General features: G+C 39.8%; 1 protein-coding gene across 1 annotated transcript in view; it reads left to right on the forward strand.

The window, feature by feature from the left end:
* Nucleotides 1–760: 760 nt before the first annotated feature.
* The window catches only part of FGF12 (fibroblast growth factor 12), a 560,969-nt gene continuing 547,343 nt past the window's right edge, over nt 761–14,386 (forward strand). The window contains exons 1-2 of the mRNA XM_029213630.1: nt 761–833; nt 981–1,123. Coding sequence (XP_029069463.1) covers nt 1,111–1,123 — 13 coding nt within the window. The 5' untranslated portion in view covers nt 761–833; nt 981–1,110. The remainder of the gene's footprint in view (nt 834–980; nt 1,124–14,386) is intronic.

Consider the following 14,386-nt stretch of genomic DNA (forward strand, 5'->3'; position numbering starts at 1 on the left):
CAGCTTTAAAGCACTTATCAATAAAGGGCCTCCCCACCTGTGGGGACTCTGCTTCTTGGTAGACTGTTGGAAAGAAGCTAAAGCACCACACAATGTCCTCAGTGGCTTTGTTCAGAGAACTTTAGAAGCCCTGGAGCCTGTTCATGGAACAGTTTTGAGGTGGAGGCCAAAGGGATCTCGGGGAGGCAGGAAAACTCAGTCAGAGTAGCAAAGAAGTGGGAGAATATCAATCTTTGGTAGCTCCAGGGCTACTCCCACTCTATCCCTGAGGAAAAAAACAAAACAAATATGGAAATACAAAGAGAAACATAAAGTCAGTAGGGGAAGTGGGTAGAAGAGGAGGAAGCATTCACATGAAAAGTTACTGCAGCAACTAGGAAGAGAACCCCAAATTGTGACCATTAAATGGAATTTGTAAATACACTCCTCTTTTCTCCTTTCTGCTTCTGAATAAAACCATACCCAGCTCGGAGACCCCAGTTTCCTCCAAGGCTTCAGTAATCCATCCTGGAAAATCGTATTGGATTGATACACAATCCCAATCCAATCCATTTTCTAGTTTGCAAAGGAAAATCCGGTCCGGCGTTTATTTTTAGCAGCGCTCCCTGTGACCGAAAGCTACAGCTCTTCAGCGGGGATAACTGAGGACCGTATTGGGGAGAGAAGGGAAGAAGGGCGGGGGAGCGGGAGGCGGCCGAAGGGACGCCCTGCGCATGCGTGCCAGCGCCCATGCAAATCTGCTGTACATCCAGAGAGCAAAGTGGGATGATCTGTCACTACACCTGCAGCACCACGTTCGGAGGACAGCTCCTGCTTGCAGCTTCCAGACCCAGGTAAAAAAAAACAAACTGAGCGGGCACCGTGCATGCATATCAATACCAGGTCTCAACCTATCCCCTGAAGAGGCAATCTGCTGCTGCTGCTAAGGGTCCCTTGGTGGCTGATTGCAGCTTCAAGGTTTAAGAAATCCCATCTTTCAGGAAGCCTGAGGGGAAGAAAGGAAGTACGGGCGAAATCATCAGATTGGCTTCCTGGATTTGGGAATCTGAAGCGGGCCCACATCTTCCGGCCAACTTCCATTGAACTTCCCAGCACTCGAAAGGGACCGAAATGGAGAGCAAAGGTAGGAGGCTGTCCCCATCGGGGGACTTCCCGCTGCATGTGCGTGTGGCCAGGGCAGCCCTCGGCGAGGGGACTGCAGTGCTTGGGGAGTGAGCATCATACTAGGTCGATAGGAGGAGATGCTATGTCCGTTGCAGCACCAGGGAAGTGTGGCAGGAAGGCGACTTCTTTTTAACTCCCACAGCTTGGAAGACAGTGTTTAATACTCCATCAGTTGCGTAGTGAAGTGTGATTTTTTTTTCTTTTTAGGTAGGGGGGTGGGAAGAGTCTTTAGATGGTGGGGGAGGTGAGATGTGTTGATAAAGCAGTTTCTTTTCTGTAGAATGGATGGGTTCAAATAAATATATTTCATTTGCTTTAGGATTGCTGACAGGCACGTTTGTATCTGATATCCAATAATGCATTGCTATAGAAAAAATGTTTGGATTTCTCCACCCCCACCCCACGAAGATGGTATTTCTGGGTGTGTATGACCACATCCTACTGCATTTTGAAAATATATCAGCAGAGAAATTGGGTCTATTTGGAACAGTGTGCGTTAGAACTGACCTCTAAGAAGAACAGTGTATCGGAGTACCGCTTGGCTCCAGGCATGATGCATATACTAGTTCTGGATATGTATATATTAATATTCTCCTCATAGCAAATCTGCATAATATACACATACTAACTGGTAAATGAACTGTAAAAATCAACTTCTGATGGCATATTTAACCATAAACAAAACGACTATTAAAATTGTAAGATTGGGTAGCCTTTGGGTTTAACTCCATCTATGCAGGTCTCCTCCTCCTCCTCCTCTTTAAAACGCCCACCAGCTTGCAAGAGTCTTGAGTAATGTGGTCAGATATCCAGTAGGAATACTGGATGTATTTAATTGTGGTGAAATCAGAAGAAATGATGTCAACTTTTATGAAACTATATTCATTACCCAGAACTCGAGAAGCTATATTTGAAACAAGGTTTTATTTTTAAACCAAGAATGTCAGTCATTGTGGTAATGTGCTCAGGATCAGGGAGTGGTGGTGGGTTACCTATTTCTGGGCTGATTAATAAAACTGGCGCGTCAAATGATAGCAGGTACCTGTTCAATAAAGTATCTAATTAGAGGAGTTAAGTATTTCAACCTAGGTAAGCATTTTTAGTATGAAAATAACTGAGTCAACATGGATTCAGACAAGCTGGCAAATTTTAATTGGGATAATTTTATTCTGATATTTTGCTGATGGGCATTTCCTTGACTAACAATGATGTACATATATGAGAGATCCCATGTCAATAAATGTACATGAGGCATATATTTATTAACTGTATTGTAGAATCCATTTTAAAACGAGAAGCCAAGTCTTAACTCACAGAGGTCTGTAATATTCCAGTTGCTTAAGTATTTCTGGAACATGAGATTAAACAAAAGACAGTATCATTTTACTAAGAAGCATTTTTTTTTGTATTTAGAGGACACCTGCTGTTTGATTATTAAACTTGGTTATTTGGCAGAGGTTCTTGGTAACATTTTTGCATCCAATTTATACACTAATTCCTGGCCCATCATAAAAAGAGGATGTATCTCTTAGTGATAATTTTTTATTTCTCCTCGTTTCCCATAAAATATGCTACATGTTATGCAGGGTTCCAGGTGGTTTATATCTCATGCTGATAACTGTAGCATTCTAGCTGTTCTGCCAGTCTTGGGATTTTGGAAAGGAGAAAGAATCTCAGAAGTTTATCTGGGAAGAATCAGGCCAGAAGTTCTATAGAAATCCAAATAGCAGTGATACAGGCATGAATCACAGCACTGACCCAAAGGGAGTTAATAATTTTGCCCCAAACCAATACTGTGGTCATTTTGCAGAGGTACCATAATTGCTTCAGGCAAAAGACATGGTGAAAGTCCTTTTACATGTTAGCTCTCAGACTTCCTTTGCAAAACTGAATTAGCCAGGTACTGATCATATGAAGAATGGCTAATTATTTACACATTGGTCTCACTTTCTGAGTTGATGCAAATGGCACAGCTAAAAATGGTAGCTAACTTGAAATTTTATTATAGAAGAAAAAAATGTGTATTAAGAAGAATGTATCCATATCCCATTTGAATTGGTGCATCTTAAGTACTTTATGCTGCCATGTACAAACTTCTTCCCTCAACAGATTCAAATTTAATTCCAGGAAGACATTTTCAAATGTAAGCATATATATTTTCTTCTACTAGAAACTCTTTCAATACTCAAAGTATTATTACATGAGTCAGTTGAAAGTTCAAGAGTTCTCTATCCCAGAAGAAAGGCTAATGGCCCAATTAATCTTGACTCTTGTTGCCAGCATTTGACAACCTTCACATTACCTCCAGCGTTTGAAAACCTTTCTTGGAGCACTTGTCCAGAGTCTCCAGCAAGTTGAGCATCAGTTATTTACAAATAAGGTCAATTTTTTTTGCTTCCTTATTTACTGCTTTGCATCACTTCCTGTTATCGGTAAAGAGGAGAGGAAAATAAATCAATTGACCAGCAATCAATTTACAGTGTAATTTCAGTGATCCTTATGTACCATGGTAATTAATATTGCCTCAGAGATTTGGGTTGGTGCGTAGCCTGAACAGCTTTGACAGAATTTGTGCCTTGCAGTGGTTCACAAACTTTGATGCACATTAGAATCATCTGGCATGCTTTTAGACATCCTCATGCCTGGTCAAACCCTTTCTTAGTTACGTCAGAATGTTAGGGTAGGAGAGAGGCGTAGGTGTTTATTTTGAAGATATCAGGTGTTACTGTGTTCGGGAATAACTCATTTAGACTCTTGATAATCAAATGTGGTTTGATTTAGAATTGCAGAACCTTGATCTTTACTCCAGGCTTACTGTATCAGAATCTGATTTTTAATGAAATCCCCAGGTTATTTGTATGCACGTTAGTTTGAGAAGCATTGATTTACAGTGAGGAAAGAACTTTCCCTCTCTCTCTCTCTCTCTCTCTCTTCTTCTTCTCTCTCTCTCTCTCTCTCCCGATCTTCTCTTTTTTCCCCCCTTTTCCTGTAACACATCTTTTCTTTGTCCAGCTAGGTTCTCAATCTTAGGCTGGTCTATTAGAAACACCTGCGGAGCTTTTGAAGCATAAAGATACTTAGGCCACACCTCTAGACATTCTGGTTTAATGGGTTCTGGAGTAGAACCTGGGCCTAGGTATTTTTAAAAAGCTCCCCAAGTGATGCGAATTGATAGTCAAAGTTAAACATTGGTCTAGGATCTTGCTACTCAAGGTGTAATCCATAGACAAGCAGGATTAACATCACCTGGAAATGGTTAGAAATTCAGAATCTCAGGCCCTACTCCAGACATACTGAACCAAATCTGCATTTCAACAGCATCTGCTTGTCATTTGTATGCATATTAAAGTGTAAGAAGCACTAGTTTAGACCTTAGGGGACTGATTGTATCTGCGAATGAACCACTCTGCGGACCTCAGCGTAGAAGATTTGAAATTAACTAATCAATATGGAAGCTTCTGCGTATGTGATCATGTTTTAAGTTTTTGGTTGCTTTGGGAAAGAATGGAAATGAAATGCAGAAGAAATTGCTTGCCTCACGGTTATATCAGAAAATGGACTCATTTAAAATACCCTCTCTGTTCTTCCTCCAGCCGTTTAATTTCAACCCCTTGATTATCTTTTTTTAAAATAAATTTATTTATTTATGTATTTTTAAATTTTTGGCTGTGTTGGGTTGTCGTTGCTGTGTGCGGGCTTTCTTTAGTTGTGGAGCACAGGCTCTAGGCGCGCAGGCTTCACTAGTTGTGGTGCATGGGCTCAGTAGTTGTGGCTTGCGGGCTCTAGAGCACAGGCTCAGTAGTTGTGGTGCACGGGCTTAGTTGCTCCGTGGCATGTGGGATCTTACCGGGCCGGGGCTCGAACCTATGTCCCCTGCATTGGCAGGCAGACTCTTAACCACTGCGCCACCAGGGAAGCCCCCCCTGATTATCTTTAAATGTTTATTCTGGGGCTTCTCTGGTGGCGCAGTGCTTGAGAGTCCGCCTGCCGATGCAGGGGACACGGGTTTGTGCCCCGGTCCAGGAGGATCCCACATGCCGTGGAGCGGCTAGGCCCGTGAGCCATGGCCGCTGAGCCTGCGTGTCCAGAGCCTGTGCTCCGCAACGGGAGAGGCCACAACAGTGAGAGGCCCGCGTACCGCAAAAAAAAAAAAAAAAAAAAAAAAGCTTATTCTGTAGGTTTATTTTGAGCTCCTTAAAATGTCCTGGTATTAACCCATGGCAGTGTGATATTAGACTGCTTAAATTGAGGCCCATCTTAGAGTGAATATAGCACTACCTTCTTCTCATTGTCATGTGCCTCTGTTCAGTTCTTTTGAGTTCATTTGCCATCCCCCTTGCTATGTAAGATCTTCCCTGACCTCCCTTACATCTAATTAATATTTACTAGTATACTTTATATGACCTAAAGTCCTTGTTTGTCCTTCACATACTGCATTTCTTACAATCAACATTATAATTTTTGTGTTCTTTATTTAAACAAACATTTATTGAGCATCTGCTATGTTCCCAATGTGCTTAGTTCTGAGAATGTAAAAGAAAACTGAGATGCAGTCTCTGATCTTAAACATCTCACTCTCAAATCTCCATTCATAGATAACTTTTTTGTGGGCATAATATGAATCTCTAATATTCATGTAGCTACTCAGGTGCCTGCATCAGATAAAACATTTTCATTTACATAGTAGGGACTCAGATTATATATGTTGAATTGGATAGCCTTTGTTCATGGATTCAGGAGATTATAAATTGGGAGAGGTGAAAGAAGTTTGGCTATTCCAGAACGTAGAAGGCAGTAACATGACCTGCTTTCTTTACATGTGTTCCCAGTGAAGATTCAACTGTGTTCTGAGTTTCACACCAACATTAGAGGCAAGCCAGGGGCATGAACCAACATAGGTAAGGTATAGAGTACTCATTTCTCTGAAACCAGAATGGTTCACCCTGCAGGAGACAAAGGAAATGTCTGTGCAGTAACTAGTTTATCAGAGCTGGGAAGTGATTTTTAGAAAAGCTACTTTGTGGTTAAAAAACAAACAACCAAATCTCCGAGACCATTGTAGGATAAGTAAAATATAATACGGTACAAAACATAACAGAATACACATTGGGCATAGGAGATCACTTCATATCCCAGCTCTAATGGTGTAACATTGGACAAATCACTTTTCCTGTCTGAGTCTTAAAGATTCTTAAATATCAAAGGGAGTTCATTTCATTTAATTCAAAATATTTAATGAGTTGCCACATTGTTCCAGGCACATTGTTAAATGTAGGGGATGGTGATGTGAATAGTGCATTGGGTTGCCCTCCAGGAGCTTACAGTCTGGGGATACATCGACAGGCTCAAGACCTGCCGATTTCTAACATCATATGTCTCTTCTCCATTCATCTTTCAGAGTTCTAGTAGGTTACCCAGAAGGCTAGAATCTAAAGTCGTAGTGATTAATGACCTCTGCGGAGGCACTTAACATTCCACAACAATAATGCCTGCCTTTTGTTCCACTTTTGGCTTCTTTAAACAGAATTTTTGTGAGAGAGAACATTTGAACTCTTGCTAAGTACCTACTCTAAAAGCTGTCCAACTGACTAGCTGCCTGGCTAGTAACCTATCGTCTGAGTCAGGTGGTTATTATGAGGTTTGTTAGTAATGAGTCTGGAGGTGGCCAGTTGGTTTTCTCCATCATTCCCTTATCCCTGTCCTTTTATGCCTTTAAGCTTTTGACCCTATTAGGTGTGGTGTTTTATGCTTACTGAATGACTAATAATTATGTTATACTGGATTTGTTAATATTGGGTTTCCTGATTTGTCACATTCATGAGACACTCTGTATTTTTTTTAAAGGGCTTTTAATATATGTCATCACCCTTAAAACCTTGTGATTAGACATTTTAACTTCATTTTGTAGATAACAAAACAGTGGCTAAGAAAGACGAAGTGACTTAGGCAATCCATCTTCTCTTTATTTCTCTGTAAAATAAGAATTATTATGCCTTTCCCAAGCCCCATACCCCCTATATCATGATTATGAAATTAAACTCGTACCAATAAACCATTTAGAGTTTAGAATCATAGTCTTTCATTATTATTAGCTGTGTTTGTCTTTTCATTAGGATCTCGTCCTAGAGGGGAGAAATTAATCCTTTGCCATTTTTGTAGTTTTAGCAGCAAGCATACTGCATACACACTCAACAAGTTATCTCCTTTGACTTCTGCAAAGGCTTTAATTTACCAAAAGGGATTTCATTTGTCCTTATTCTATGTATTTTTTTTTGCAGTAACTCCTCAAAAACGTGAATTTATCTCTTTGTTGCTCAGATGTAGTTTCAAGGCAGTTATATAACATCTTGTGGAGTTGGGGATGAAGATGCATTGGGTCAAGTATTATACCTTGGTTGGGTTTAAAACATAGACTGTGTAAAATCTGGCCGCTAACAGGATTTTCAATCAGGGGTGCACATCTGAATCACGGGGCACCCCATGGTACATGCGACTTGGATATTTAAGAAGCACCTCGTGTGATCAGGATGTGCACTCTCAATTAGGAATCAGTAGATAAGCTACAGGGTGATTAATATGAAACGTTAACAGGTACGTGTGTCCTTTGTCAGAAACACTACAGTACTCCTGCTGCCTGGACCTTGATTTTTATTATTGCCTTCTTTAGTGTTAAGAGAGTGAACATGTAGAAGAGAGAAACTAATTCTTGTCCTACAGGCTTGGGTTAGAAAAAAGACATGTAAATAGGTGGCGTGTGTTTGAGGCCAAGAAGACCCATGACTTCCCCCAGTGTCTTCATCCTCATTGGCATCCCTGCATGCAGAATATGGTGGATTTTGTTCCAGGATCAATGTCTATAGTTCTAATTTTAGTTTGCTATTCTCTCCAGTTACTTTTTGAAACAGTCTCTGTCTCCCTGTCTTTGGGAATGTGGGACTCCCACCCAGGGAGGCCATGGTATTTTGCTGCTGTGATCCAACTGATGGTACGTTGGCAGGTATCCCAGGGGACACCTGTTGCCTCTCCACAGAGCTTTTCTTTTTCATTTTTTTAAGCATATACTCTGCCTGGCTTTTTACCTGAAACAAATCCCACCACCAGTGATTCAGAGAGCACAGATAATTGAAAATGGGCTGTAAACACTGTAGAAAAAAAAAAAGGAATGGTAAGCTGCTATTCTGAGGTCAGTATGTAAAAAGAGGCAATATTTGGGTAATGATGATTGGATTGTGAGGGGTTTTTCCTTTTTTAAATCTTTCATCAATATTTTATTACTTTTTTTTCTATAAAGTACACTAGGTATTGGGCTTAGTTATAAACGTTTTAAACAGATCTACCTAAACTGAACTAAAGCAAAAATCTTTATGCCTGATGTTTTCACGCTTTATTCATGTGAGACATTGAAAGGACATTTGAGGAGATAACAGTCTTTTGAAATTGTGCTTATATATATATTTTACTATGTATAGGGCACTGTGCTTTACATATAGTGACTCTAATCCTCATAACAATTCAGTGAGGCAGGCGGTATTGTTATCCCTATTTTAGGGAGTAGAAAACCCCAGCATAGAGATGTTAAGTAATTTGACCAAGTCACATAGCTAGTACATAGCAGACAAGCTTCGGAGTCTGTGAGCTTAACCACAACTGAACATCTGAGGCATACTTTTCTCTGGTCTGGTACTTCCTTTGCTGAAACCTAGGCTAGCTGTGTACACACACATACGATGTTTACAGTTTATTAGCCTTCAGGATGGTGATCTCTGCAGACTCAGGCTCACCGAAACCCTGGGCCAATCAGAGCCAGACTTGGGGAAGCATGAGGAGTGTTCCTGCCTGCTGTCAGGTGGCTGTGAGAGAGCACCCAAGGCTCATATGCCTGAGGTGGCTTCCAACCCCAGGGGCTTAAGTAAGCATGGGGTTGCACCTCCTTCTCTCACATCACCTACTTACCTGGGAAGCTCAGTGGTGTTGTAGAAAGATTACAAGACTTCAAATCAGACACACAACTAGCAACTTGTTAGTCCTTGTGACTTGGGCAAGATATCTCTCTGTGTCTTCGCTTCCTTATTTGTACAATGGCTCTTTCAAGATGAATGAGACAAAGAATATATATTATATATGAATGTAATAATATATAATAAATATATATTTTATATTTACATAATGAACCAAGTATAAAATCAGTACTCAGTATTAACAGCTGCTGCTGTTGCGATTATCCTCTGACCCTTAGGCTTACTATCAATACTTCCTCTCTTCCTGTATGGGGCTGGATTCCTGCCTTAAACTCCTCACTATCACATTAGCCCCTTGCATGGAGCCAGATGCAACTTTCAGTATCCTTCAGTCCATCGCATGTGAACATTCCTGATGCAAGATGAGATTCCTACCTGACGCTGATGCTGGCCGCTGCCACCATTCTTACTCTCACAGAACCATAGTCTTTTCTTTCCCTGGTATCGCCCGCCCACCCTACTTTGATACCAGCTGTGATTGGTCTAGAATCCATTCCTTCATACTTTTCTTTAGACTGATGACCCTTGCTGCTTCGCTAGTTTTTCCTTCATTCTGTCTAGTTCTAGTTCACTCAATTTTTTTCCCCTTAGGCTGGAACAAGCAGAATGCCATGCAGCTGTGGTATATGGCTTAAAATGATAGTTTTTAAGACCTACTGGTCTAAGTTGTGCTAAAAAATTAAAGAACAGTGACAAAAATGAAAGAAATCCACTAATCTTTTTGATCAGAATTTTACATTATTCCCATTGTCTGGCCTAAGATGAAGTTGAGTTTCCTCAGAAGAGAGAACTTGACTGTTGTGATAGGAATGTTGACATTGTTGCTTAGGTCCAGGTACCATTCCATTGTTCAGGGAAGAATAGTGAGAACAATGTTCTGCCCAGTTGTACCTGGTCAGGGGTTTTCAACTGTAAATATGGATTATAATAAATTGTAGGCTTGTTAAAACATATTTCTCGATCTCCTATAGTTTCTGACTCTGTGGGTCTGGGGTGGGCCTGAGAGTTTACATTTTCTAACTGGTTCCCCGGGGATGCTGATGCTGCTAGTTAGGGGATCACACTTTGAGAACCCCTGCTGTAAACAATGTAGTTTATGATTCTCTTGTATTTGGGTATTGTATCTAGAAATAAATGTACATTTGGCTGATCATGGGGTAGCACTCTCATGACGGAACTCCATAGCTTAAAAGAGTAACTAAGATCACATCTACAAAATCATCCCAGTATTACCCATACCCACACACTGGTTAATTAGTACAAAGATGTTATTAATGGTGTATACAAATAATACATGTTTTCATTTATAAAATGAATACATATATTTATTTATCTGTGCCAGGCACGTTGCTTATCATCAAGATTAGGAATGAAAAGAGACACAGTTTCTGACTTCACAGACTTGGTTTTGAAGATAGACACAAACAGAAGCCTAGGAAGAGCTGACAGCGGGGTATGCACGTGAAAATTTAGATTAAATTTAAAATCTACTTTTAATATCATACCTTCTGTGTGGATTACTCTGCCTAGGTGTCACAGACCAGGAACCAATGAATAATACAAGATTTATACCCTCTGCTGTTACACCAGATACAGAACTATAATCTGTGGGAATACAGAGAAGGGAGTTGGCATTTGAGCTTGGTCTTGCAGAGGGATGGAATTGAAACATTGGAAAAATATTCCAAGCTGATGTAATAGTATGAGCAAAGGTATACCATCATTAATATACATGTAGCAACTAGGAAAGATTAAGTGATTGGTTAATTCATTAATCTGGCAAATATTTGATAAGCTGGGCACTGTTCTAGGTGCTGAATATAGTAGTGAGAAGACAGTCCCTGCCCCCCATGAAGCAGGTTTAGAAGAAAATTGTGGCGGCCTGTTACAGATTACATAATGTAGATAATGATAACTTATACTTCAAAAATATTAATATCAGTTGTCTTTTTTAAAAATTAGATTCCAGGGCTTTTAGAGTATAATTCCATTTGCAAAGCTTTAATTATTCCCTAGATTTTCAAGAAAATATCCATCGCACAAAGCAAGGTATACCTGTAAGCACAGTTCCACGGCCAGAGGAAATGCTGTGATCCAGTATTGCACTCTGTGACTTTTGCCAACCTCTGCTGCTGACACACTTCCCTTGCTTAGTGGAACAGTGAGTTTCATTTCTGTTCACCTTGGGCTCTCAATCCCCTGAAATTTTTGCATTGAAACTTACAGATTGGTATTTTAGGGGGAAGATCCAAAAAATATTTTTGAAATGTGTCAGGCTCAAAAATTGCTCTTCAGTGATCTATAAATTATTATCAACTCTCAGAATTACAGTAACAGGACAAACACTATACAGGTACTAATATGCATGCATTTTGCAACTATGCTATATGAAGTTCTTCAAATTCTCCTTAAGTATATGAAGATTCCTGTAAGATATATGTTCTTTTTCAACTTACCATCACTGTATTTTGATATTTTGGTTGTCTTTCTTTAGAGAAGATGAAGAAATTAGAGCAGTTTTTAACCCAATTCTGGTTTTGATTTCTGTCTGTCTACTTCCTAGCAGAAGATATTGGGCAAGGTTCCTAATCTTCCTAACTCTAGATTTTCTCACTTATATGATAGAGATAATAATAGTATTTATTCTTAGAGTTGTTTTGAGGATTAAATGAGATAGTATATGAAAGTGTTTGCCACACTGCCTGGCAAATAGTAAGCACTTAACAAAATGTAGCTATCATTAAGTATCTCAAAACTGCCTCATTATAACTTGGGGTACAAAATCATAGCCATTGCTTTTGCTGACTCTGATGGATTCAGTTTGCTTAAAGATTTAAATGAATTCCAAGCATAATACTTCCAGTCTGAGCCTTTAGCTGTAACTCAACATAGAGCTGTTTTGGATCAAAGTTTTAAAACAGTTTCAGGAAGGCACTTCCTGCCAAACTGGACAGCCGTAATCAATGGTTGAAATCTAGAATACCACCTGTATAGAGAAGGTCTCAGCCTGGCTGGTGAAAGATTTATGAACAAGATTTTGAAAATGAAGGTCAGCAGATGATTTTCATCAAATAACCATAAGGAGCGGTTACACAGATGGCAAGGACAGCCTTGTCTTTTCTCTGAGCAACCTCTTTTGATCCCTACTCCCCATTGAATCATGCAGGTCTTAGTAAAGGTGTGAGGGGGCTGGGGAACACTGCAGCCTCTGATGCTACTCATTCCTTCAGAAATGCTTCTAGAGCAAGAGAGGTGTAACGATGATCCCTCATGAATAACTTTTTTTTTTTTTTTTTTCTTTTGCGGTACGCGGGCCTCTCACCGTCGCGGCCCCTCCCACTGCAGAGCACAGGCTCCGGACGTGCAGGCTCAGCGGCCATGGCTCACGGGCCCAGCCGCTCCGCGGCATGTGGGATCTTCCCGGACCGGGGCACGAACCCGTGTCCCCTGCATCGGCAGGCGGACTCTCAGCCACTGCGCCACCAGGGAAGACCATGAATAACATTTGAGATGATGTCTTCCTTTTCTTTTTTGTGCACTTGCCATTTTTGTCACAGTTATGGAAAGTGTGTTATCAAACATAGCACTTCCTTGTCCCCTCCCTCAAATTTTTTTTCTCTCCAGAGACATCACTCGCAATTCTTTTTGCTATTTACCTCTGTGTTCTAAATGACATTCTCTTCTTACCTCCTCTCAATTTCTCAGCTCTATTTTTGATGTCCCATTGTAGAAATGAAGTTTTCATCTCTCTCTTACTATCACACTCTCACAACAGGCGTTCCTCCTATCCTACCATCTTCCCAGGGCTGTTACATTATTGTTTTGGTTAGCTCAGTATTTATTAGTTACACTTTTATGACTATGTAAATGTTTTTAATGACTGTGATTACTCTTCCTTTCTCTTATGATTTTGTTTTTTTCTGTGGTTGATAGTTGTCTTGTTTTTTGTTTGTTCAGCTTTCTATACATACTTTTCACTATTTAACTCCAAGCCTCTGCCACCGTTCTGAATCTCAGCTCCAGCCGTTCTGATGCACAGATATCTTATCAAGTTCATCTTCTTGAAGTAATCTCTCTTGGAACCTTCTGACTTGGCTCTATATGTGCGCTTTTCCTTTTATGCCCTATGCACTGGTTTGATCCTGAAATCTCCCTTTCCATCACCCTGGAAAATCTCTGCAGGTCTCTTTGCTTGGTTCTCTTGTTTTCTTGTATCCTCTGTATTCTTCTTTCTTAATTCACTTGCTTATTTTGGTAGAATCAATTTTCCAGCAGCTTCCTGAAAAAAAGGATACACAGTTAAATTTTCTGGACCTTTGCATATCTGAAAATATATTCCTTCTTTCCTCATATTTGGGCAATAACTTGGCTAGGTATAGAATTCTAGGTTGAAAATAATTTTCCTTCAGAATTTAAATGGCACCGCTATAATGTCTTCTCCCTTCAGTTTTGTTGTTCTTGTCTGATGACATTCTGATTCATCATTTTTTGAATATGACTTATTTTTTTCTCTTTGAAAAACTCTTTTTTCCCAGAGTTCTGAAAATTTATGAAGATTTGCCCTCTTATGGTTTTATTTTCACCCATTATACTGGGTACTTAGTTGGCTTCTTTAATGTGGAAACTTATATTCTTTGCATCTAGAAAATCTTCCTGAAGTTTTTTTTTGATGATTTCCTATTCTCTGTTTCTTTTTTGTTGTTACTGTTGTTTGGCTCCAGCTTTTTTGAAATCTTGTTACTCAGATACTGATATCCTGAAATTTTTTTTTTAATAGACTTTTTGACATGGACCATTTTTAAAGTCTTCATTGAATTTGTTACAACATTGCTTCTGTTTTATGTTTTGGTTTTTTGGCCCCGAGGCATATGGGATCTTAGCTCCCTGACCAGGGATCAAACCCACATCCCCTGCATTGGAAGGTGAAGTCTTAACCACTGGACTGCCAGGGGAGTCCCTGATATCCTGAATTTTAAAACATTTTTATTATTAATATGTTTTATTTCCTGTTTTCACCTCCTTTGCATTTTTTCACCTGTTTTCTTGATGATAGGCTCATTTTTATCTTCTACTCTTTCTGTTAGGTTTTATTTTTAATTTCTGATATCAGACTTAGTTTTCAAGATCCTTACTTGTTGTTTTTCTTTGAATGTTTGATTTTATATTATGCTGTCTTGTTTCACTGAGGCAATATTTCTAATACC

The sequence above is a fragment of the Monodon monoceros genome, unplaced genomic scaffold (assembly GCF_005190385.1).
Source record: "Monodon monoceros isolate NGI ecotype Baffin Bay Population unplaced genomic scaffold, NGI_Narwhal_1 Super_Scaffold_11, whole genome shotgun sequence".
Taxonomy (NCBI): Eukaryota; Metazoa; Chordata; class Mammalia; order Artiodactyla; family Monodontidae; genus Monodon; species Monodon monoceros.